Here is a 27,301-nt window from a genome sequence, read left to right as displayed (position 1 = left end):
GAATTTATTTTATGTGGAAATACTATTCAAAATAAATACTATTAAATATAAGGGCAGTTTTCATGCATTATACAAAAGGAAATTTTGACAAATGTATTTATATTGGACCTGTCCAACCTGTCACGATGAGCCAGTGTTCTCTGAAAGTGAATTTCAGACAATCAAGAGATTGTTTGTAACCCTTGAAATATTTTACCAAACATCAGCATGAGTGCAGTATTTTATGGGCTCTAAATGAGCAGGTGACACCAAAAAAAAAAAAATTTTTTTCCTGGTTTGGTTCTACTGTAGACTTCTTTGAATAAACAAAACTTATTAAAATATTAAGATTTGACTAAAAACTTGAAGTAGTTACTTCAAATTCTATACTTAATCCACACAATAGAAAAGAGAACCATTAAACTGAGAGATCCTAAATAATTTTATGAAAAAAAAATATTCAGAAATACATTTTTAACTCTTCACATTTATTTTTTTAGTTTCTTAATTTTGTTATGTTTAATCTTTTCCAGGACAAAAAGTTACTATTCACGACAAAACAGAAATTAATCTGGTCTCATTTCGTCGCACGATTTACCTTGCTATTCAGTCAAGGTAAGATATGATAGTTTGGTAGATTGCCTTTATTGTCAGGTGGATCAAGAATACATTTTAGAATCTGACAGAAAAACTAAACAGTACATAGATTCTCAGGCTACCTGATATTTTACCCCCATCCCAAACTAAGCTCATCCATAGACTCCTCCTCTAGATTATTTACTGCAAGAACAAATTTTTTTTACTTACTTGGAAGGTTACAATAATTAAACATTTTTAGCTCTGTCGTTTCTTATAGTTTGTTATAGAGCTAGCATAGTATTTAATTGTATAGTAGAAATATAATGTTATTTTTCCTAATTCAAGTTCTAAGCAGAGAAGTAATGTTAAAATAACTGTTGGTTACTGATGTGCTATGCAGGTGGAAATGAATATAAATAAAAATAGGAATTAAAGGTTTTGAGAAACCTTTGAAGTAATGTTACGTAAGAACTATTATGATATCATGAAAACAAAACCTATTCCCTTTGAAGCCTGTGAGTTTGTTTTTAAAGAAAAATAAATGAGAATATTAAATGCTTAATGCAGCTGATACTTTGTGTGAGAATCAAGTTACTGAGTTAGTGGGCACAGTGTTTACATTTTATACTGGAGGAGGGATGTTTTCCCAGTTACTAGGTTTTGTATATTTCCATTTAGTATGATGTAATAGCAACGATGATTCATAAGTAAGAGTCATCTTGTTTTCATTCTGTCTGAAAATTTTTTGGCTTTAGATTAATCTTCAAGTAGAGGAATGTTAAACAGCAAAACACTGGTTGGAAATGTTTTGGGTTTTTTCGTAGCTATTTATCTTTCACATGAAAGAGAAAACTATTTATTTTTTTCATACAAACCTAAAGTGGAAGATGAGAATTTGTTTTATTAATGTATTTTCAAATAGAGTTTAGCCTTTAATTTGTCCTTTTTTTAATACACCCAAAAATAATTACTTGTGAATGGCAGATTCAGTGTTTTAAAACTGCTATTAACTTTGAAGAGTTCTAGTGAAGTTCTTTGAATATTATTTAAAATAAAACTTTTTTTAATTGACCTAATCTTGTCAATTTCAAATCAGACAAAAAACATGAAAAATTAAAGTGTTAAGAGATAAGTGACAGCCGCTATTATATAACGACACCAATCCTAGTAGTAATAACCAACTACCTTATGTGTTATTTGTTAAAAAAACAATTTTATACTTGATAAAGTATTTCTATACTTAAAAAATTTTGCAAGTTTATAGAAAAGAAACAAAGACCTCAATGGAAAGATGTTTAAAGGACAGGAATGGAAGATTATATAATTGAATTATAAAACTTAATGAAAAATGTTAGTTAGCAAACAGTATTACTCTAGACAAAGAAGTGCCATTATTTGTTCGTTAAAATTACCGAAGTGGTTTACTTTTTTTTTTTTGGTTTTTAAAGCAACAGTAGTCAATAATAATGATGATACTGTGAGATATACCTAAATAATTATTGGTGGGAATTTAAATTGGTAGACTTCTCATGGAAAGCAATTTTGTAACCTGAATCAGGGGCTTTACATATCCATGCTATCTGACTCTTTTTTTCCTTCATTATTGTATTTTCTAAAGAAATAACTATTGACTGAGAATTATATGCAAAATTGACACTAAAAAAAAAAAAAATTTGAGAAATACCCATTTTATGCCACCATTGAAAATGAGATTAATGGAGATTGTTACTGATTTGAGCAAGTGGTCTGATAAAATATTAGGTAGGGAAAAAAGTACCATATAGAGCTGTGCCTATAGTATTATCTTAATTGTATAAATAAAACCAAAAATAAACCCATTGCCATCAAGTCGATTCTGACACATAGCTACCCTGTAGGACAGAGTAGAACTGCCCCATGGGGTTCCCAAGGTTGTAAATCTTTACAGAAGCAGACTTCCACATCTTTCTCTTGTAGAGCTGCTAGTTGGTTTGAACTGCTGACCTTTTGGTTAGCAGCCGAGCACTTAACCACTGTGCCACTGGGGTTTCTTATTGTATAAATAGGTAAGTAAATTCTAGGAGGAATAACATACCAACATGGTTGTCTTGAGGAAAAGTTGAATTATAGGTTTTTTAATGCCTTTTTTTTTTTTTTCCTAAAAATCTCCTATTTGTAGTATAAACCAAAAATCCAAACCTATTGTCACTGAATCGACTCCAACTCATAGTGACCCTCTAAGGGCAGAGTAGAAATTCCCCATACAGTTTCCAAGCTGTAATCTTTACTGAAGCAGAGTGCCACATCTTTCTCATGCAGAGTGGCTGTGGGTTCAAACCGCCAACCTTTTGGTTAGCAGCCAGATGCTCAACCACTGCATTTCCCAGGCTCCTTGTTTTAGTATAATCAGGCTAGAAATCAAGAATGGAACCTAATCATAAAGTCAGATGACTATATATAATTTCACTTTTAGAAATCTTGAGAGCAAAATTAATTCTGGCAGTTGAACTATGTGGGGATTTTATTTTGTTTTAATTTCTTTCCTTTTAGAGCCATTGACTGATGTCACTAATACTCTTATCTTCTTCTTACTGTTAAAACCCAGAAACCAAACCCAGTACCGTCAAGTCAATTCCAACTCACAGCGACTCTATAGGACAGAGTAGAACTGCCCCATAGGGTTTCCAAGGAGCGCCTGGAGGATTCGAACTGCCGACCCTTTGGTTAGCAGCCATAGCACTTAACCACTACGCCACCAGGGCTTCCTTTCTTAAGGCTCCTTAAATGACCCTTTTTTATTTTCACAGTGTAAAACTACAGAATTGGCTTTGTTGCTATAAACAGTGCATTCCTGTTTGTTCTTTTAAATGATGTTTCCGTCTTAATTTACATTATTGAAGCTGTAGCATCAGAGGGACTACTATGCTCTCACCAATTTAAAGTTTTTGAGATTGGAGATTTCAACAGAACTGTTTGCCACCACAGCTTGAAAACTGGCGTCAAGTAGAGAAGATGGTAATTTAGTAAATGTGTTCTTTTTTTCTTTACCCTTCCCTCAGCCACCATTTGTGTTAAACCTAGAATTCATTTTGGTTTAACACCCTAAAATAAGAATTGACATATTAGGTAATTTTAATTCATTTAACATTTACAGTTTGTGAAACTTTGAAATGATTGTGGTGTAGGGAATCACCAAATATTTTTAAAATATAACAGAAATAGGAAAAATATACTGTCACACAACTAACCTTCTTCATGACATTTCACTTATTAGAGAGAGGAAAACCATAAAACTTGACAAATTTCTACATCAACTACCTGACTGATTTTTTCAGAAATTTCAGGGTTTTTCCTGACTACTAAGTCGCTATGAGTCGGAATTGACTTGACGGTAATGGGTTTTTTAATTCTGTTTTGAAAAGAGAGAGAGCCAGAAAAGAAAAAGTGAAGTCTTCCTTTACCCTCTCTGGTGGTGGCATTGTTGTTGTGTGCAATCAAGTCAATTCCTACTCATGGTGATCCTGTATGGTCAAGTAGAACTGCCCCATAGGCTTTCCTAAACCTAAACTGTAATCTTTATGGGAGCAGATCACCAGGTCTTTTCTCCTCAGAACACTGAGTGGATTGTAACTTCTGAACTTTTGGTTAGCAGCTGAGCGCTTAACCATTGTACCACTAGGGCTCCTTAATACTCTCTTTGATATTGGTAAATTATTGAAGTTTCTTAACTATACTTTAATAAAGTGAAGTATAAACTATAACAATTTTTAAGAATAAACTTTTAATAATAAACTATTCTTTAATAATTTAATCTTAGTACTAGATATTATTTAATGTTACGTGTTACAAAAGCTCTTTCCTGACAGGTTTCTATTTTTAATCTTAGTTTTTTTGTTCCATTGCCCTGTACCATCCTGAATTAATACCTGGTATGCTTATGAAACTTAATAAGTAATAGGAGCTGAAGAATACAGATGAGCTATAAAACTAAATTCATGGTCATTAATAGTTTAGTGAATGATGATTTTATACTGGTGTTATCAAAAGAATGGAAGTTTGAATATTGTACAAAAGGTACAAATATATTAGCGTTTTTCCTGAATCAGGTTCACATTGAGATTGATAATTCTCTTAGATGAAGTATGTTGAAGATAGTTTTAATTCAATTCATTTGAACATTGTGAAAAGCAATTTATTTTTTCTGACAAGTCATTTTGGTTATTTTAATATCGTATTTCATTCTTAGAAAATGTAGAAGCCCTGTGTTTAGGTGTGAGCCAAGGTAACTTGTAAAAATGGTGATTGAGCACTAGGTGTCTTGCCGGGCTCCTATAGCATCTTTGATTTGTATCAGGGAAGTGGAAATACTTAATAGTGTAGTAAAATTTTAAATAATTTTCAATACCTAGTAAAAGTAAGAGTTACTATATGATAGAATATATCATTAAATCTTTGAAGCTGAGATTTTAAGGTAAGCCTGAGAAACTTGACCTGTGTTCGGCTCCTATTTTGGTTTTAATTTTAATTAGGACTTTTTGTAGTTTCTGTCAACATATAATGTATTTCAAGAAACCATTGTTCAAGTTAAATGTTAATTAAAGCCTTTTCTTATGAAATGTTGGATGAGGAAGTATAAGTATTCCTGTGTGGCCTAGAGCAAGTCATACAAATGCCTCTGAGTCTCATTTTCCTCATCAATAAAAATGAGAGGGTTGGGAATTTCTGGGCTGAGGGCTGTGGGGACCATGGTCTCGGGAAACATGTAGCTGAATTGGCATAACATAGTTTATAAAGAAAATGTTCTGAGTTCTACTTTGGTGAGTAGTGTCAGGGGCTTAAAAGCCTGCGAGCAGCTGTCTAAGATACTCCATTGGTCTCACCCCTTTGGGAGCAAGGGAGAATGAAGAAAACTAAAGATACAAAGGAAGGCTTAGTCCAAAGGACTAATGGATCACAGCTACTACAGTCGCCACCAGACTGAGTCCAGTACAACTAGATGGTGCCCATCTACCACCACTGACTGCTCTGACAGGGATCACAATAGAAGGTCCCGGACAGAGCTGGAAAAAAATGTAGAACCAAATTCTAATTCACAAAATAAGATCAGGTTTACTGGCCTAACAGAGACTGGAGAAACCCTGAGAGTATGGCCCCCGGACAACCTTTTGGCTCAGTAATGAAGTCACTCCTGAGGTTCACCCATCAGCCAAAGATTAGACCGGCCCGTAAAACAAAATGAGACTAAACGGGCACACTAGTCCAGAGGCAAGACTGGAAGGCAGGATGGGACAGGAAAACTGGTGATAGGGAACCCAAGGTCGAGAAGGAAGAGTATTGACATGTCGTAGGGTTAGCAGCCAATGTCACAAAACAATATGTGTACTAACTGTTTAATGAAAATCTGGTTTGTTCTGTAAACCTTCATCTAAAGTACAATTTAAAAAAAAAAATGAGAGGGTTGGGTCATATTATCTCTACCTCTGAAATCCTAATTATGTATAAACTTAAATCAGGATGGTATCCTATAGGGTGTTTTACCTATAGTAATTGTTACTGCATTAGATGTGCATTTATGACTGATGAATAAAAAATACATTTCTTAAAAACTTTAGCTGGATAAAATATTTATATTTTAAAAACTTTTATTTCTCTTAGTCTTCATTGTTAAGCATCCTACCTGTTGTTTTATCTAAGTTTTTGAATGTAGTTACTGTTTTTTTTTTTTTTTTTTTTTTGTCATCCTTAGATGTATTTAACAAATGTCAGCGCTTGGTTTAGTGAGACTTTTTTGGATATAGAACAGGGCAGCTGGCTTTCAGGAAAAACCTTGAGCATTGGATGGCTCTCCTTGAAATCTGTGCCGTGGGACCTGATTGGTTTCCCAGAGTTGGAGTACTTAGATTTGTCCTGTATTATTGGATTATCAAATCACAACAGTTAATAAATTCTTTACGTGTAGTTAAGATTCTCCAATGTTTGAGGGAAAATATATTGCTAACGCTAACATTTAATACAGTGGCACTTTGGTGATCAATTTAGGGCTGACTAAAGAAGAACATTTGATCATCATAATATGATTGCAGAAATGAGAGAAGCTTTTACACTTACCTATTTTCTTGTTTTGTCACCTTGAAATGAAATCATGCAGCTGAAGCCCTATGTCTGACTTGTAATGAACGGAGGTTGGCTGATTGGGGGAATAATAAAAATCTATGCATGTGTTTCATTTCTTTTTTTCGTCTTTTTGTCTTTTTGAAAATTGAGATATAATTCACATACCATAAAATTCACCCTTTAAAGTATACAATTCAGTGGTTTTTAGTATATTCACAAAGTTGTGCGCTACCACCGTCTAATTCCAGAACACTGTCATCACTCCCAAACTAAACCTTTATGCTCATTAGCAGTCATTCTCCATTTCCCCTAATTTACTGCCTGTCTTTGGATTTGCCTGTCTAGATATTTTATGTAAATGGAATCATAACTATATGTGGCCTTTTCTGTTTGGCTTCTTAGCCATGTTGTAGCATTTATCAGTGCTTCATTCCTTTCTATAGTTGAATGATAGCCCATTGTGTGTACATACCACGTTTTATTTATCCATTCATCAGATGGTGACCATTTGGGTCAGTTCCACTTTTTGACTATTACGAAAAATGTTGCTTTGAATATTTTTATACAAGTTTTTGTGTGAACGTGTGTTTTCACTTCTCTTGGTTATATACCTGGGATTGGAATTGCTGAACCATATACTAACTCTACGTTTAACTCTTTGAGGATCTCCCAGTTGTTTTCTAAAGTGGCTATACCATTTTACTTTACCCACCAGAAACATAAGAGGGTTCCAATCTCTCCACATTCTCACCAAGACTTGTTATTCAGTTACGGCCATGCTAGTGAGTGTGAGGTGGTATCTCATTGTGGTTTTGATTTGCATTTCCCTGATGACAAATGATATTCTGCATTGTGGCATGTGCTTATGGGCATTTGCATATCTCATCTGGAGAAATGTCTATTCAAATCCTTTGCCCATTTTTAATTGTCCTTTTATTAAGTTGTAAGTGAGAGGTTTTTGTTTTTTAAATATATTGTAGATACTAGTCCCTTATCAAATATGTCATTTGTAAACATCGTCTCCCATTCTCTGTATTAGCTTTTCACTTTCTTTTTTCTTTGAAGCATAGCTGTTTTGTTTTTGTTGTTGTTTCTTATGCTTTTCGTGTTCTACTTAAAGAAACCATTGCCTAATCCAGCGTCACAAACGTGTCTGTGTTTTCTTCTAAAAATTTTATGGCTTTCTCACATTTAGGTCTTTGATCCATTTTGAGTTGATTTTTGTGTATGATGTGAGTTAGGGGTCCAGTCTCACATAATACATGTTCATTCACCAGTCTTTTGATAGAGAGTCCAGGCCCTTCCTTTGAGTATTCGTTGTTAGTCAGAAGTTTCATGTTATCTTTTTTTTTTATAAACCATGTCCAATAGCCTACAATTTGTAAAATCAGTTTCTTTAAAGTGAAATTAGATCATAAGGACACTTGCAGAGTAATCTGGGTTCAGAATCCTTTTACATTTTTATAGTTTTTTTTTTTTTTCCAGTCTTGTAAAAGCACTTTTTTCTGGTTTCACATTTAGTTAAAATACTCAATTCTAATAAAAACAGCCAGCACATGCAAATTTGGGAACACATACAATTACCTGTTGATAAGCCTGCAGTTCAGTTGCAGGGAGAAGTGCGGTATATTAGTAGAAAGTAGGCTACCAGCCAGGGGTGTTCAGGATCCTCTGTACACCACTTGACACAAGTGAATTTGCCAAATTGTTTCAGGGGAGGTTAAAGGAGTTTCTACACTATTTTAATTTCAGTGAACATTGTTATATTTTTGTTACCTGTATTCTGAGAGTTAAGAAGTATGTTTTTCTTTGTATACAGTATATAATGTGAAATTATACATAAAGATTATTCAAAAGATTTTTGTGTATAAAAGAGTGCTACAGTTAAGCAGCAAGCTATTATCCTAACTATTTTGGTCATTTTATCTTCACAGTTTAGATTTTGAAGAATGTGCTCACAAACTGCTGAAAATGGAGTTTCCTGAAAGTCAAACAGTACGTTAGTACTTTTTAATTAAAAATATATATATTTGTTATAAAAAATGCTTAAGACAGTTAAAAATTAGGTATAGCAAGTGAATTGAAACAATAGCTCAGTACTAAATATATCCAGTATACATTTTAAAAATACAAGTTTTCTAAGATTTTTAAATAACTCAAAACTTAAAAGTCCTGTAGTGTTTTGTATGCTACTTGTTCCAGTAAATTAACCTGGCTGCTTGGACAGGACATGGGAAGAGGAGGAGCACTCTCCAAACCACCACACTTTACATAGAATTTCTGAGTGGTTGCCTGTAAATTGAATTGTGGCTTAAATACAGTTAATTTGCTCTTTAATAAATTACCTGGTCCATTTTCATTATGCACTAAAGCATGCTTTTGTGGTAGAAATTATGACAATCATGGCACATATTGTTTCATTGCTCTAATTGGATGTGAAAGAATCTATATTATTTCTCTTATTTGTTCATTTATTCAACAAAAATGTGTTCACCATATTCTACGTGTCAGGCATTCTGTGAGGTGTCAGACAGTCAATGATCCATAAAGTATACATGGTCACTCTTAGCCCCATAGTGTTCAGTCTTAAAACTCAGTATATTATACTGTTCAAAGTATTGTAGAACCCTAATGCCAGGGAAAATATAGACCAGGTTAAATAGACTGTCTTTTTTTCTAATTGTTTTCTTATATATACTGCTCCCTGCTTAGATTTTAGGTCCTTGGAACCTGAACGAAGGCCTGGGGGCTTTTTTTTTTTTTGCATTTTACGTGGTAGACACGGCACAGATGCTGAATTGACTGAATCAGCTCCTGTAGGTTGTTGGTTTTCTAATTCTTCTGTAAGGATCTGTTGGCTGTGTGAGTAAGCTTGCTGTTAGGTGTGAGTCCTTTGTTTAAAGACTTTAAATATGGCCTGATACAGTAGCCAGCAAGCTATGGCCCGGGCTTACCACCTATTTTTGTAAATAAAATTTTATTGGAACATAACCACATTTATTCGTTTTTATATTGTCTATGGCTCTTTTCGCATTACTGCAACAAAGTTGAGTAGTTGTAACAGACATCACAGGATCTGTCAGTTTGTCGTACTGTGGGGGCTTGTGTGTTGCTGCGATGCTGGAAGCTATGCCACAGATATTCAGATACCAGCAGGGTCACCCAAGGAGGACAGGTTTCAGCTGAGCTCCCAGACTAAGACAGACTAGGAAGAAGGACCTGGCAGTCTACTTCTGAAAGGCATTAGCCAGTGAAAACCTTAAGAATAGCAACAGAACATTGTCTGATATAGTGCTGGAAGATGAGCCCCCCAGGTTGGAAGGCACTCAAAAGATGACTGGGGAAGAGCTGCCTCCTCAGAGTAGAGTCGACCTTAATGGCGTGGATGGTCTAAAGCTTTTGGGACCTTCGTTTACTGATATGGCATGACTCAGAATGAGAAGAAACAGCTGCAAACATCCATTAATAATCGGGCCCTGGAATGTACGTAGTATCAATCTAGGAAAATTGGAAATCATCAAAAATGAAATGGAACGCATAAACATCGATATCCTAGGCATTAATGAGCGGAAATGGACTGGTATTGGCCATTTTGAATCGGACAATCATATAGTCTACTATGCTGGGAATGACAACTCGAAGAGGAATGGTGTTGCATTCATCGTCAAAAAGAACATTTCAAGATCTATCCTGAAGTACAGTGCTGTCAGTGATAGGATAATATGCATACGCCTACAAGAAAGACCAGTTAATTCGACTGTTATTCAAATTAACGCACCAACCACTAGGGCCAAAGATGAAGAAATAGAAGATTTTTATCAGCTGCTGCAGTCTGAAATTGATCGAACATGGAATCAGGATGCATTGATAATTACTGGTGATTGGAATGTGAAAGTTGGAAACGAAGAAGGATCAGTAGTTGGAAAATATGGCCATGGTGATAGAACCACTGCCGGAGATCGAATGATAGACTTTTGCAAGACCAACAACTTCTTCATTGCAAATACCTTATTTCACCAACATAAACGGTGACTGTACACATGGACCTCACCAGATGGAACACACAGAAATCAAATTGACTACGTCTGTGGAAAGAGACGATGGAAAAGCTCAATATCATCAGTCAGAACAAGGCCAGGGGCTGACTGTGGAACAGACCATCAATTGCTCATATGCAAGTTCAAGGTGAAACTGAAGAAAATCAGAGCACGTCCACGAGAGCGAAAATATGATCTTGAGTACATTCCACCTGAATTTAGAGACCATCTGAAGAATAGATTTGACACGTTGAACACCGATGACCAGACGAGTTGTGGAATGACATCAAGGACATCAACCATGAAGAAAGCAAGAGGTCATTGAAAAGACAGGAAAGAAAGAAAAGACCAAGATGGATGTCAGAGGAGACTCTGAAACTTGCTCTCAAATGTCGAGCAGCTAAAGCAAAAGGAAGAATTGATGAAGTAAAAGAACTGAACAGAAGATTTCAAAGGGCGTCTCGAGAAGACAAAGTATTATAATGACATGTGCAAAGGGCTGGAGATGGAAAACCAAAAGGGAAGAACACGCTCAGCATTTCTCAAGCTGAAAGAACTGAAGAAAAAATTCAAGCCTCGAGTTGTAATACTGAAGGATTCTATGGGTAAAATATTAAATGATGCAGGAAGCATCAAAAGAAGATGGAAGGAATGCACAGTCATTATACCAAAAAGAATTAGTCGATGTTCAACCATTTCAAGAGGTGGCATAGGATCAGGAACTGGTGGTACTGAAGGAAGAAGTCCAAGCTGCCCTGAAGGCACTGGCGAAAAGCAATGCTCCAGGAATTGATGGAATATCAATTGAGATGTTTCGACAAACAGATGCAGCGCTGGAGGTGCTCAGTTGTCTATGCCAAGAAATATGGAAGACAGTTTCCTGGCCAACTGACTAGAAGAGATCCATATTTTTGCCTATTGCCAAGAAAGGTGATCCAACCAAATGGGGAAATTATAGAACAATATCATTAATATCACACGCAAGCAAAATTTTGCTCAAGATCATTCAAAAACGGCTGCAGCAGTATATCAACAGGGAACTGCCAGAAGTTCAGGCTGGTTTCAGAAGAGGACGTGGAACCAGGGATGTGATTGCTGATGTCAGATGGATCCTGGCTGAAAGCAGAGAATACCAGAAGGATGTTTTCCTGTGTTTTATTGACTATGCAAAGGCATTCGACTGTGTGGATCATAACAAACTATGGATAACGCTGCGAAGAATGGGAATTCCAGAATGCTTAATTGTTCTCTTGAGGAACTTTTACATAGATCAAGAGGCGGTTATTCGGAGAGAACAAGGGGATACTAATTGGTTTAAAGTCAGGAAAGGTGTGCGTCAGGGTTGTATTCTTTCACCATACGTATTTAATCCATATGCTGAGCAAATAATCTTGAGAACCTGGACCATATGAAGAAGAATGGGGCATCAGGATTGGAGGAAGACTCATTAACAACCTGAGTTATGCAGGTGACACAACCTTGCTCGCTGAAAGTGAAGAGGACTTAAAGCACTTACTAATGAAGATAAAAGACGACAGCCTTCAGTATGGATTACACCTCAACATAAAGAAAACAAAAATCCTCACAACTGGACCAATGAGCAACATCATGATAAATGGAGAAAAGATTGAAGTTGTCAAGGATTTCATTTTACTTGGATCCACAATCAACAGCCATGGAAGCAGCAGTCAAGAAATCAAAAGACGCATTGCATTGGGCAAATCTGCTGCAAAGGACCTCTTCAAAGTGTTGAAGAGCAAAGATGTCACCCTGAAGACTAAGGTGCACCTGACCCAGACCAAGGTATTTTCAATCACATCATATGCATGTGAAAGCTGGACAATGAAATAAAGAAGAACGAAGAAGAACTGACGCCTCTGAATTGTGGTGTTGGCGAAGAATATTGAATATACCAGGGACTGCCAAAAGAACGAACAAATCTGTCTTGGAAGAAGTGCGGCCGGAATGCTCCTTAGAAGCAAGGATGGTGAGACTGCATCTTACATACTTTGGACTTGTTGTCAGGAGGGATCAGTCCCTGGAGAAGGACATCATGTTCGGCAGAGTACAGGGTCAGCGGAAAAGAGGAAGGCCCTCAACGAGGTGGATTGACACAGTGGCTGCAACAGTGAGCTCTCAAGCATAACAATGATTGTAAGCATGGCGCAGGACCGGGCAGTGTTTCGTTCTGTTGTGCGTAGGGTCGCTATGAGTCGGAACCGACTCGAAGGCATCTAACAAACAACAACAACAACAACATGGCTGTTTTCTCATTACTGCAACAACGTTGAGTAGTTGTAACAGACATCACAGGATCTTTAAAGCCTAAAATATTTACTATCCAGCCTTTACAGAAAAAAATTCCTGAACTTGTTCTAGAATATGGATTCAATTCTTGAAATGCCATGGTATGGAATTTTGAGAAAAACTGGTTTTTTTCTTTTTTGAAATTTTTAAAAATTTTCCTTTTGAAGTTTATTTATTGGTGTACTAATAATAGACTACCTATTTGATAAACAGCAAATAATACATGATTCCACATATATGAACGGACAAATTTGTAGGGACACAAAGTAGATTAGAGGTTACCAGGGTCTGGGGGGAGGGGAGAAGAGGTAGAGAGAAGTTATTGTTTAATAGGTACAAAGTTTCTGTTTGAAGTGGTGAAAAAAAAAATTTGCAAAACTTAATACAAAACCCTCTGAAGCAGTTCTGCTCTGTCCTGTAGGGTCACCATGAGTCGAAATCGACTCAATGGCAGCAGGTTTTCTTTTGGTTTCTATTTGTACTCAAACTTCACTTGATGGATTTTTGTTGGAAGAAAATAAATTAGTATATCAACCTTTAGGATTATAATTGAAACTGAAATTACTGTATGATCTTGTCCCGTTATTTGAGGAATATAATTAAGTCATTTTAAATTTTATTAATATTAATCCATAAGGTAGTTGTTCAAGAACTAACCTCAACATATTTCAATAATGTTTGGAAGAACGTCTTGGCTTATCTGTTTTCGTGCATGTAGTTATTCAAAAGGCTTTCCTAAAATCATGTAATATTTAGTTAAAATATTTAATTATTTTACACCCCAGGGAATAACTCTTGTAATTGCATTTAGTGGAAAAAAACTAATTTGTTTTGCACATAAGGTTGAACTTATTGACAGTGTTGTCAGCGTATTATACCGTTTTTTATTGTTTAAAGCCTGATTAACTGCTCTATTATCTTAAATACAAAGTTGGTAGAAAAAGTTAAAATGGATTTTTAACGTATCAAGTTAACATAATATGGCAGAGTTCAAAAACGTTTCGTTTTAAGTTTCTGACCTGTATTAAATTTTGACAAAATATATCTTTTTAGAACTTAAACATTTATATACATTTTATTTGAGTAAAGTAGCTTTTGGCTAATCTTAAAAAAATTAATTTGCCAATAATGGCATCTAAATATAACCCTGTTTTAAAGTTAGAATTTTGAGTAGATTATTTTTAAGTAGATTACCAGTTTCTAGAACTTTTAAACTTTTTGGAATGGTGGAAAGGTTCATATATTCTGCACTGTGTAGTACAGTAGCCACTATCCACATGTGGCTCATGAGTACCTGTGATATGGATAGTGTGACTGAGGAACTAAAATTTTAAATTTTATGTAATTGTAAGGAATTTAATTTAAATAATGATACACAACTATGGGCTACCATGTTGGAGAGCACAGTTCTAGAGTGTCTGTTCTGTGCCTCTCAAGTGTCCCCTTCTCCCTTGCCCTGAGATTCCTCCTGGAATCTCTCAGACAAATTGTTTTCATAGAGATGACTTAATTTTTTTTAGTATTTAAAATTTACAGAAAGCATCTATTTGCAGTTGCTATCTTTAAAAAAAAAGGTAATTTTTACTGATAAGGATAAGGATTATGGTGTAGAAAAAGATATTTAGTCGAATGTGTAGGAATTTATGCCTTTATTCATTTTGTCCATATTGGCTGTTTTTTTATCTGTGAAGTTGCTACAGTATATTTTTTATTAGAGTTATTTCAGGAATTAAATAATATTTGTTAATTCTGAGTCTCCAATTTGTTACAATAATGGTACTTCCTGACCAGAGATTTAATAGTACAGTTATTAGTTCACCAGAATTTTCACTGAAGGGTTATTAAGTCACTTAAATAGCCTTATTGGACAATATATTATGCCAGCAGTTATGCAATGATGCCATCTATTTGTATCCCAAAGAGAGAATCTATGGGCATAACATTTATTTTGAGGCTAGACAATTTGGCTGCAGAGATATTTTTTGGTTTTTTAAAAATACATTTTTACTTTATCATCCAGAGGGTTTTTTAAGTTAGCATTAAAATTGTGCTCATTTATTCTCCTTAAAGACTCATGTTTTACCTTTTCCATACTAACTCTATTTGTTAGTAGTTGAACTTAAATCTTTGGGAAATATTTAGCCTGAATTGTTAAATGTTGTGTTGGTGAGTCTGTAAAGAATTCTGCATAGAATTCTTTTAGAATGGAGTATATTAATCTTTCTCTGATTTATCTATTTCTTATACCAGGTTTTTTTTTTGAAGTGGTTCATATTATATAAATTTAGAATTTTAAAATCAATCTAATTACTGTAAATGCCTGTCAGAGCTGTCAGCCAGACAGAAGGCTTTAAAAAACTGAGCTTAACCAAGATCGAGATTTTTATTTTTTCCTAATAACTGAAGTTCACAAAGTTTGAAAGCTTTTTATTTTTTAAAAACATTATTAAAAAATTCAGACAGTCTCTATCATATAGGCAAATTATTGTATAGCGTGGATTCATTGTGTTTTGAATCATTAATGCAATTGTTTTTGTCCAAATAGAAAGAACTCTGCAACATGATACTTGACTGCTGTGCCCAGCAAAGGACATATGAGAAATTTTTTGGCTTATTAGCCGGGGTGAGTTCCAGCCTCGTTTTCCACATCAGAATTTAGTAGAAGCACTAAAGGAATTCTTGTCCGGAATGTTAGGAATTAATGTTTCTTATTTGTGGCCTGATCTAATAAAACAGCATATGTTTGCTAAAATCAACTTGTTCCTTCCCTTCTTCAGGTTTCCCCCACTTGGGAATCACCTTTGCAGTACCTTAATTTGCATATCTTTTATCAGAACTTTTTTAAATTCCACATGCTTTGTAACAATTTACTGATAAAAGACAATTAAATGCTGTTTTTTTAAAACTTCAAAGTAGCGGGGGTTTGGGGACCATGGTTTCAGGGGACATCTAAGTTAATTGGCATAATAAAATCTATAAAGAAAACATTCTGCATTCCACTTTGGAGAGTGGCATCTGGGGTCTTAAATGCTAGCAAGCAGCCATCTAAGATGCATCAATTGGTCTCAGCCCACCTGGAGCAAAGGAAAATGAAGAACATCAAGGACACAAGGTAGTTAAGAGCCCAGGAGACAGAAAGGGCCACATAAACCAGAGACTACATCATCCTGAGACCAGAAGAACTAGATGGTGCCTGGCTACAACCGTTGACTGCCCTGACAAGGAGGACAACAGAACCCCTGAGGGAGCAGGAGAGCAGTGGGTTGCAGACCCCAAATTCTCATAAAAAGACCAGACTTAATGGTCTGACTGAGACTAGAAGGACCCCAGAGGTCATGGTCTCCAAACCTTCTGTTAGCCCAAGACAGGAACCATTCCCAAAGCCAACTCTTCAGAGAGGGATTGGACTGGACAATGGGATAGAAAAAGATGCTGGTGAAGGATGAGTTTCTTGGATTAAGTAGGCACTTGAGACTATGTTGGCATCTCCTATCTGGAGGGGAGATGAGAGGGCACAGGGAGTCAGAAGCTGGCAGAATGGACACAAAAAGAGAAAGTGGAGGGAAGGAACGGGCCGTCTCATTAGGGGGAGAGCAATTAGGAGTGTATAGCAAGGTGTATATAAATTTTTATATGAAAGACTGACTTGATTTTGTAAACTTTCACTTAAAGCACAATAAAAATTAAAAAAAAAAAAACTTCAGAGCAGTTTCTGAAGTCAAGGACATTTTTAGGCAGCACAAATAAAGCATGAGCTAAATTATTTTTTCAAATCCAAACTGTATCTACTGGGAAGAAGTATAGTTGTCGAGTATGCAAGTAGGTGTCTGTGATTAGCTACTTGTGTAACTTTTATTTTATTTTAGCATATAAGTCCCAGGTAAATATATATTAATTTCTTTTTTGAGCATCCCATCATACAGCACAAAAAGTTTTAGTGATTTGGTATACATTCTTTCAAGATGTACAGAATATTTATTGACTGTGATTCAGTACATTTAGGGGAATGTAGTATGCTTATATTACTGATATTGAATTTTGTATTTATTAGCGTTTTTGCATGCTAAAAAAAGAATACATGGAATCCTTTGAAAGTATATTCAAAGAACAATATGATACCATTCATCGCTTGGAAACAAACAAATTGAGAAATGTTGCCAAGATGTTTGCTCATCTTTTATACACTGATTCGCTTCCGTGGAGTGTAAGTAGATGGTTCAATATTTATACTTCCTTTCCAATCCTTTATTATTCTCAAATAGGTATTAAGTATAATATAGCCATACTTACTCTATTTCAGAAATGTGCTTTAAAATGAAAACGTGCGGGCCAACATTTAGTGTAGTTACTATCTTTGAGATTGTGTTCATATTGGTTATATAACATGGGCTCAAAAAGCTAAATAGATATATAGGAGTGTTAAGAAATATCCTGGATTATATTAACAGCCTGAACATCACAGTGCTTTTTAATAGTGATGGTTAGGAGCATTTTCAGGGTAAATGTTGCAGATTTTAGTCTTCTCTTTGTATACATACATGCATTCACACTCATGTCCACATAGACCATTATTTTGATGGTACATGCTTCTTTGAGCTACTGCTCGTGTTTTCTGGGAGAGTAATGGCCATGGTTCCTTGATTTATGATAGCAGAGACGTGATTGTCCTAATAGGATGTGTTCTTTTACCAAGTACTGAAGTTGAGTAAGTGATAGGGAAGAATTCCTATAGTTTTAGACCAAAGAAAGATATATTCTTGATGGGAAATGTACACTGGATTGGAATTTGAAATGCATTCATTACGCTGACATTTATTATACAACTACTGTACCTTCAGCAACTATTTATGGAGCTTCTGATGATGTGCAGGCCAGACAGTAGCTGGGGATCCAAAGTGAATTAAATATGGTGCCTGCTTTCAATGAGGCTACCATATAAGGGAAGATGTAAGACATACCCAAGAATAAGAATAATACAAAATAAAAAGTGGTAAGAAAAGTAAAGCTGCTGAAGAAGTTCAAGAAAAAGAGAAATTAATTCCGGGAAGAAAGATGATGATCCCGTTGTAGAATACCGTAATCTAATGGTAGAACAAGGCAGTATATCATTGAGTATATAAACATTGGATAATTTTTTTTAGCACTCTACTAAATGTGTCCAGCTACATTAATAGACATTTATAAGCTGACCCAGGAGGCTAATTGTAATCATTTCTGACTTCTGTTTTGTTTTTTTCCTTTGGGAAAATGAAATTCAGGTTTTAACAATTGGCTAACAAATGGGTTCCTGGAACACATAATCCATTTGTTCCTCAGTTGTTAAAACTGGGAGCTGCTTTTATTTTTATTTGACCTTAAACATCTCTCCATGGGCTTTAGTCTTTGAACACAAATCTTACTATTCAGAACAAGCCATCACTCTTTCTTTACCCTTATTGTGTATTATTTGTGCTATGTAAAGCTATAATGGTCTAAGAGGTGTTTTGCCCCATATTTGCATACTCACCACATTTTGATAAATGACATTTAGGAGCTAACATTATATGCTTCAATATTATATGTTCAAGACACAAAATCCTCCCTGGTATTCAAGCAAATTCCTTATGCAAGAGAATAAACCCTGTAGCATCTTGATATTTTGAAAATTGGTGTAGAAAAGGAATCTTAAACTTTGCCGAGAAATAATACAGATCAGCGCAAGGAAAGCTACTCAGAGATACTGTTTGAAAATGAGAATAAATCATAATTTCAAGAGACACTTAAAGTTATAAATATGAGCCAGTTTGTCCTACCTTTTGAAAACCAAGATAAAATTGTCTTTTTTAATTTTAATTTTCAGGTTCTTGAATGTATAAAGCTGAGTGAAGAAACCACTACATCATCCAGTAGAATTTTTGTCAAAATATTTTTCCAGGAACTATGTGAATACATGGGTCTTCCTAAACTTAATGCAAGATTAAAGGATGAGTGAGTGTATCACTAAACACTTTATATTCTTACTGTCCTTAGAGATAAGTCTAACGGTTGTAAAAGCAAGAGAGTTAAGCCCACTAGGACTTCGTTCATCCAGTAGTCACTACACTGACTCTCATTCTGTGGCACCAGACAATATGCAACTTTTAATGGTGATTTTTTAGTCCAAGTGAAGAGAACATAGAGTTAATACCTCTTTCATTTAGGTAGAAGACACAAAATTAATTTTGTACGGTCACTGTAGTTTTCTAGTACTGAATATTTATAGTTTATTTTCATTTTAACTCTAATGTTGAGCCTTAGAATGGTAATTAATTTCTGTCATCAGTGGACATTTGTAAATAAATGCAGATAAATATCAAACATGTAGTCATTTAAATTACCACACTGACCTAGAATATTGTTTCAAGACTATTATATAATCCCTATCTCAACTTTCTTATTTCTTATTTATTTAGATTGCCCATTGCCACCATAGGGTCGCTATGAGTTGGAATCAGCTTGATGGCAACGGGTTTTTTTATGGTTTATTTCCACTAAAATTGGCTTCTACACCGTTCACACTACTGAAATCATCCTGTGAAATATCTCAGTGACCACCTCCCCAATCCAGTAGTCTGTCAGTCTGCATGCCCCTTGACTTCTCTGCCCCCCTTCCACAGTTGACCACTTGCTCACTGTGGCTCCTTGCTTTTTTTAATATCTACCTCCTTTTAATCTTTTTCTCAGTCTCTGACTCCTCCTGAGCCTGCCCCTCCAATGTTAAAGTTTACCAGAGATATATCTGGGGTTCTGCATGCTCTGTCTGGGGTATTCCATCCCTTTCTCTTTGCTTCATGTATTTATTTACTTGGTCCCTGTCTACTGCACCATACTCATCTACTCTCTCTTCAGCTCTCTAGTACACCACCATTGCCATCTTGTTAAACAGCTCTCATTCTTTACGCTTCTTTGCATCAATTTCCACTGCTAGAAATCTGCTCTCGTTCTTTCTGTCAAATGCTTCATCATTCTTCTTTTGTGTCACCTTTTTCTATGAAATAATTTTCCCTGACTCTGCTCCTTAGCATTCATTGATGATACTCCTCAGTACATGTCCAAAACTACACTGTATTATGAATCTTTTTCTGTTTTTTCCCCTCACTAAAAACTGATTGTGTGCAGTCTTCACCCTTAATTTCTCCATTTTGTTGATTACTTTCTCCCCTCCTCCAGTGCCTTGCATAGTGCTGTGTGTACACACACACACACACACACACACACACACACACACACACACACACACACACACACACACACACACACACACACACACCCAGAGGGTTTTTTCTTTTAACTTCACAGTTACACACACAGAGTATGTATACATACATATGTATATGTGAATACACATGTATATATACTGTGTGTGATATAAAAGAAATGCTGTTGTATAATTATAGAAATCAAGTTTAATAAATTATGACTTGATTCTACTTGTTCCTTTAAATAGCATGTAGCCTAACGTAATAAATGACATAAACCACTTCCTTGGTTGTATTTCACTTACTAATTTAAAATTTAGAAAAATCTGAAAAATAACTATAAGGATTATGTCTTTTATTTTTAAGGAGTTCTCTTTTGTTCATTTTTCTTTTTTAGAACTCTGCAGCCATTCTTTGAAGGATTATTACCCCGAGATAATCCAAGGAACACTCGGTTTGCCATCAACTTTTTTACTTCTATAGGTCTTGGAGGTTTAACGTAAGGATTATTTTCAGAATCTTATTTTCAGTTTACAAAATCATCTCACAATTGCCTTTAAAGTCAGATCTAACAGATTATATTTTTAATTAGGGATGAGTTGCGTGAGCATCTCAAAAATACTCCAAAGGTCATCGTGGCTAAGAAACCAGATGTTGAGCAAAATAAATCATCCCCCTCCTCTTCCTCTTCGGCATCCTCCTCTTCAGGGTCTGACTCCTCTGACTCTGATTCTGACAGCAGTGATAACAGTTCCGAATCTTCCAGTGAAGAGAACGATTCTTCGTCTACCAGTAGTCATAGCTCTGCCTCAGGTATTGAAACTCATATAATTTATCTTTCTCTTTTCTAACAAGTATATTGCTGGTGATATTTACAATAAGGGAAGAACATAATTCGATTGCTTAGTTATTTTCGTATTCAGTTGTTTAAAACCACCATTAACCGTTTAAGTGATTATCTAGCACTATTGCAGTCTAGTATAAAAAAAAAAAAAATTTTTTTTAATACTACATTTATAATGCTGAGATCTCATCTTGGAATCCTTCATAGAAATGAAATACTTCAATGATGACTGAAATACCACTTCCAGTATCAGTAATCTAGTTGATAGGAGCCTTCTTGACATTTATACTTTAGAGAAATTTTAAATTTTTTCCTTTTTAATGGTAAAGTTTCAAGGTTAGTGATTGGCATGTACCATACATTCAGGGCACACCTTGTATGCATACAGCTATGTAGCTATATGGGTTTTCATAAAGAGGACACATCCATGTAGCTAGCGCAGATCAAGAATTACACCTCAGAACCCCTTTTTGTGCCATCTCCCAGTTATAACCACCCTGTCATCCATCTCCCTATGGCAACTACCATTCTTATTTCTAATTCCAAAATTTGCCTATTTTTAACTTTAGAATTATGCATTATAACCTCTTTTATATTTGGCTTATTTCTTTCAATTCAATATTACTTTTGAGAGAGTCATCCATATTATTGCATTTAATTGTAGCTCATTAATTTATCCTTTATATTCTTAATGGAAGGAGCCCTGGTGGTGTAGTGGTTAAGCACTTGGCTGCTAACCAAAGAGTCAGCATTTCGAACCTACCAACTGCCTCACTGGAGAAAAATGTGTCAGTCTGCTTCTGTAAAGATTACAGCCTTGGAAACCTTGTGGGGACAGTTCTGCTCTGTCCGGTAGGGTCGCTATGAGTCAGAATGAACTCAGCGGCAATGGGTTTTAGTTTATTCTTAATGGACATTTAGATTTACAATAGTGTACCCATGAATACTCTCATATATATCTTTTAATGACTATACACACACGCATGCATGCATGCATGCCCGCACGTTTCTATTGGATATTTGCCTAGGAGTAGAATCATCACTGGTTCATAAGGTGGGCATATATTTAGCTTTAGTAGATACTGCCAGACCATTTTCCAGGTGAGTATTCCAATTTACACTCCCACCAGCCATATGTTAGAGTTCCAGTAGCTTCCGTTCTCACTAACACTTTAACGTCTTTTTCATTTTAGCCATACTGGAAGGTGTGTGGTGGTATTGCGCTGTGGTTTGATTTGTCTTTCTTTGATCACTGTTGAAGTTGAGCACCATTTTCTATATGATTGGCCATTTGATCATTCCTTTCTTTTTTTTATAAATGGTTGCTCAAATCTTTGCCCTTTTTTTTTTTTATTGTCTTTTCTATTGATTTGTAGTTCTTTATGTATTCTGGATATGTGTCTTTTTGTCGTGTGTATTTATTATAAATAACTAGTCCTGCTTTTGTTTCTGTGTCCCTCTAAGGCTGCCAGAAGCTCTGCTGGTCTCCCTGACCCTTAGCAGCAGCCCTGTGCCCAGGCAAAATCCTGAATCAGCAAATGCTCACAGGGAGAAAGTCACTGTCAGCTTACTTCTCTGTGGTTCTACCTTTTCTGAATCTTGACCCCCTCTAAGTGTTTTTTCACTAACTCTAAGATGCTTTTGTTTACTTTTTAACTTGAACTAATTTTAGACTCAAGAAAAAAAGTTGCAAAAATAGTATGGAGCATTCCCATATATCACTCACCCAGCTTCCCCTAATATTAGCATCTTACATAATCATAGTTCAATTATCAAAGCCAGGAAATTAATATTAAAGCAATACAATTAATATTAAAGCAATACAATTAAGTAAATGACAGCCCTTGTTTGAATTTTACTACCTAGTTTTTCCATTAATGTCCTTTCCCTGTTCCAGGATTCTGCTTGTATTTAATTGTATTTCTCCTTAGTCTTCTACAATCTGTGGTAGTTGCACTCAGTGGTTCCTTGTTTTTAATGATCTTGGTACTTTTAAATTCCACTGGTAAGCTATTTTATGGAATGTCCCTCAGCCTACATTAGTCTGATATTTCCTCATGATTAGAATAAGGTGGTGAATTTTTGGCAAGAATACCACAGAAATGATGTTTTCCTCTTAGTACTTCTTTTCAAGGTATTCATAATACTGGTATGTCTTACTGGTGACGTTAACCTTGATCACTTTATTAAGGTAGTGTTTGCTGGGTTTCTTCACAGATGCTTCTTTTTGTAAAATTAATAAATAACTTGTAGTGATATAATTTGACACAAATATTCTTTTTCTCCTCAAACTTTCCCTCATTAATTTTAGCATTCATCTTTGTTTCTTTTCTGCGATAGGTATTACTCTGGTGTTTGCCTAATGGTACTCTTTCCATTTATCTCATTTCTTCCTGTATTTATTAATTAGAATTCTTCTGTAAGAAAGAGTTCTTCCTTCTCCCCCATTTATTTATTTATTCAGTTATATATTTATATCAGCATGGACTCTAGGAAACTTATTCTATGGGTTGAAGTCTAATACTATTATTTATTTTGTTGTTCAGATCATTCCAGCTTTGGCAATTCCAAGTTCCATCAGGTTGACTCCTGTGTTCTTTTGGTATGCCCCTATTATTTAGAACACTTCCATCCTTTATGGCATCACAAGTTGTTTTAGTTCTTCAGTGCCTTTAAACAAGGTTTTTTAGTTTTATCCAGCATTTTTGGTTCTCAGAAGAAGCATAGGTCTGCTACAAGTTCTCCATCCTACTTGGAAGTAGAAGAGCTGTAGTAAAGGATTTTTTAAAAAATGTGCCCTTTTCATAGTTGGATTTTAGCTCAGATTTTCTGAAAAGGTCTATTGTTTTCCCCAAGATGAGCTCTGCTTTCTCTCATCATAGTATCTTAGTCCTTATAAGTAATTGTTCATTTGTCTGAAATGCATGTCATTCTTGTTTTTTGTTGTTGTTTTATTTTTCATACCATATTTGGGAGAGTCAGCCTTTTTCCATGCAGCCTTCAGTTGGAAGGCTAATCATTGTTCCCTAGCTTGTTACACTTTGAGGTGTTTCAGTGCAAAATTACAGGGCTCTCAGTGTTGTATATTTCATATTATCAAAGCAAGATTCCATTTACTCAAAAGAAGTCTTACTCTTGAATTATACTTAAAATGTTCATTTAATATTCACCTCTTTTAATTCTAAAGAATTTATTTCATGGTATCTGTTTTGTGAACAGATGATAACACAGCATGAATTGCTGCAATAAGGAAGCTTGCTGATTGAAAATTAATTTGCCTTATGCAATTTCAGTAGAAAACTTTTATTAATAAAATTTTAAATAGCATAAAAACAGAATAAACTGCCCTCAAATTAGAAAATTGTAGAGCACACAGCAAAACGAAGAGGGGATTATATATTGTTATATGGCTAAGGCTTTCATGTCAGCAAAGCACTGAGTAGTATAAAGCTGGGTTGGAGAGATAGATGTTGGTTTAACACAGAGCCAGATGGTTTCTGCTTGTGTAGCTGCAGCTCAGTTGAGCTGCTTGATAGGCACCAAAGAAGTAAGCCCTTAGTTGCAAATCAACTGACTGTGCAGTGTGCCAAGGGTAAGCTTTTGGCAGAAGTAGTCGAGGTTGGCACAGTGAGGTGTGAGTGGAGGTAGGGCAAGGTTAGGCAATTTTCTACCATATTTTCTTCCTTTCTATGTATATATGAATTTGTCAGAAATTTTGATCATGTCAGCACCTTTGGTTTATGTACCCAAATTATATAATAGTATAATTGTTTTATATTTGTGGTTATATGAATCAGCCAGGTGCTCCCTGAAAACTCTATGGGGCAGTTCTACTCTGTCCTATAGGGTCACTATGAGTCAGAATCGACTCGAGGGCACTGGGTCTGGGTTATGAATAAAATTGTTCAAGACCTTTTGAGAAGTTTTCTTCAAAAAAGCAAGCTTTAGTGGTTCTCATAAAGCCTATGATTTTATGTCTTACCATAGTTTCTTTTACTGGTGCAGTTAGTGCCCCTCTGACAGCACCGGGTAGCAGAACTGTCGTTTTCATAGGAACACTTTTTATTTGAAAAATATCTATGCATGGGGTTGAGCAAATCTAGTCATCCCATTCCCCCTACCTTTCGGAAGTCATGTTGCCAGTGGGTGTGATCACTGACTTTTGAGGATGTACCAGATCCAACATAATATTTCATATGACACAATGCACATGGACTGAAATTCCCATTTTTGGATAACATTTGTAAGTGTAAATGTACCATTCTGGTTACTTCCACAAAAAGAGTTACAACGTTTGGTATAGTTTGTTTAAAGTTTCTGTTCACTGTCTTGAGTCTGAGGTTGAGGTTGAGAATAGTACTTTAATAACTAATGTTGAAACATTGTATATTCTTTAAAATCATGCATTTTGTAAAATGTTCTCTTATCAGACTTTCCATTTGATCAGTTTGGCTGTGTTTGCTTTAGTAAACCTATAATGTATCAATAAATGTAATTTGTTAACGCTAAAATAAAAGCTAACTGTATTTTATTTTACATGCACAGCTAAAAATATAAGAAAGAAGGCACAAGGGAAGACCAGAAGTAAAGAAGTAAATAAATTGATTAGGAAACAACAAACAAATGATAGAAAGCAAGATGAAAGAAGACCAGAACAAAGGCACCAGGAAACAAGGACTGAGAGAGAAAGAAGGTCAGAAAAACAGAGAGATCAAAATTCAAGAGATCCAAATTGGAGAGAGGCCACTACAAAATACACTTCAGACAGAGGTGTTCCTTCTGAACGAAATAGTTACAGTAGGGTTGCAAATGACAGAGACCAAGAAATGTACATAGATTTGGAAAATAAGCATGGTGATCCCAAAAAGAAAAGAGAAGAGAGGAGAAACTCTTTTTCTGAAAATGAGAAGCACAGACACCGAAATAAGGATAGTGAAAATTTTAGAAGAAAAGAGAGATCAAAGTCAAGGGAAAAAAATAGCAAACATTCAGGCTCTAGAAGCGATGAAAACAGGTATCAGAATGGTGCTGAGAGGCGATGGGAAAAATCTAGCAGCTACTCTGAACAATCCAGAGAATCAAAGAAAAATCAGGACCGGCGAAGAGAAAAGTCTCCAACAAGGCAAAAATAATTCTAAAAAATAATATAAACTGAACATGCCTTACATTCAGTTGAAACAAAATATTTTTTACATTGACATTGATTGACGAACTTTATGGAAAATTCTTGTATAAAGCACTGATTTGTATTTGTACATTTAAAAAATGTTTTCATTTTACCACGTTTTATAATTGATACATCTCAAGCCCCTCCACATAAACTTATTTGAAGGGAAGAGTTTTCCAGAGAGAGATGTAAGACTTGCTTATATTTTGTGAATAAAATGATCAAATGCACATTGCATCAGTGATTTTTTTACATTGACAAAATGTTTTTTTCTCAAAATATGTTACCAGTTGTTTACAGTACTGCTATTCATACAGCCACTAATGAATTAGTAGTGGCTTTTTATTTGTAACTGAAGACCAAAATAGTTGAACCAGTTCAATGTAACATTTACGCTTTGTTAATGAGATGTTATGAACCTTTTTTTTTTTTTTTAACAGTAGAGGGTTTATTGCCAGTTGTGTCTTGAAAACAAATAGGCATGTATAATTTTTCTCCTAAGTGTTGCGGTGAAGCTAGGTGTATTCGTTATTCAAAAGATGCACAGCTATATTGTTTGTAATTAGAATTTCTCTCAGTAACGTTTCTGGACTGCTAGATAACATTTAATTGAAATTCTTTGTGATTAGTGCTTTTTCTCAGCCTTGAAGTTTTTTCACTGTTGGTGAATTAATGTGTATTTAATTTTTAATTTGGATTAATAGGTCATTGGAAAAGATATAGTCATAAAAAATGTGTACAGCCTAAGTGTGAAATAATTCCAGTTTTTTATAAGAATTTTAAGGGTTTCCATTATTGTAACTCTCAATGATTAATATGTGACTATATTTATTACATTTGAAATAAAACGTTGCCTCTGAGATCTTAGATTTTCTGAAAGATATTTAACCTTACTTACTAGATAGACTTCTTGTGCTTGCTCATAAAAGTACATAAAATTCATATTAGTCAATGAGTTCAAGAATAGGGAGGCCACCGTCTTAATATTTGGCTCTTAAGCATACTCTGGAGACCTGGTGGCGTAGTGGCTAACATCTCGGCTACTAACCAGAAGGCTGGCAGTTCAAATCCACTAGCC

The 27,301-nt window shown here is 35.2% G+C and overlaps 1 protein-coding gene across 1 annotated transcript in view; it reads left to right on the top strand.

The window, feature by feature from the left end:
* Nucleotides 1–26,658, top strand: part of CWC22 (CWC22 spliceosome associated protein homolog) — a 71,381-nt gene extending 44,723 nt beyond the window's left edge. The window contains exons 13-20 of the mRNA XM_049887569.1: nucleotides 513–594; nucleotides 8,586–8,646; nucleotides 15,541–15,618; nucleotides 17,047–17,199; nucleotides 18,835–18,962; nucleotides 20,610–20,711; nucleotides 20,805–21,025; nucleotides 25,602–26,658. Of these exons, the coding sequence (XP_049743526.1) occupies nucleotides 513–594; nucleotides 8,586–8,646; nucleotides 15,541–15,618; nucleotides 17,047–17,199; nucleotides 18,835–18,962; nucleotides 20,610–20,711; nucleotides 20,805–21,025; nucleotides 25,602–26,188 (1,412 nt within the window). The 3' untranslated portion in view covers nucleotides 26,189–26,658. The remainder of the gene's footprint in view (nucleotides 1–512; nucleotides 595–8,585; nucleotides 8,647–15,540; nucleotides 15,619–17,046; nucleotides 17,200–18,834; nucleotides 18,963–20,609; nucleotides 20,712–20,804; nucleotides 21,026–25,601) is intronic.
* The last annotated feature ends 643 nt before the right edge of the window (nucleotides 26,659–27,301 follow it).

The sequence above is a fragment of the Elephas maximus genome, chromosome 6 (assembly GCF_024166365.1).
Source record: "Elephas maximus indicus isolate mEleMax1 chromosome 6, mEleMax1 primary haplotype, whole genome shotgun sequence".
NCBI classification, from domain to species: Eukaryota; Metazoa; Chordata; class Mammalia; order Proboscidea; family Elephantidae; genus Elephas; species Elephas maximus.
The sequence above is the reverse complement of the archived record's forward strand: the minus strand, read 5'-3'. Positions and strand labels throughout refer to the sequence as shown.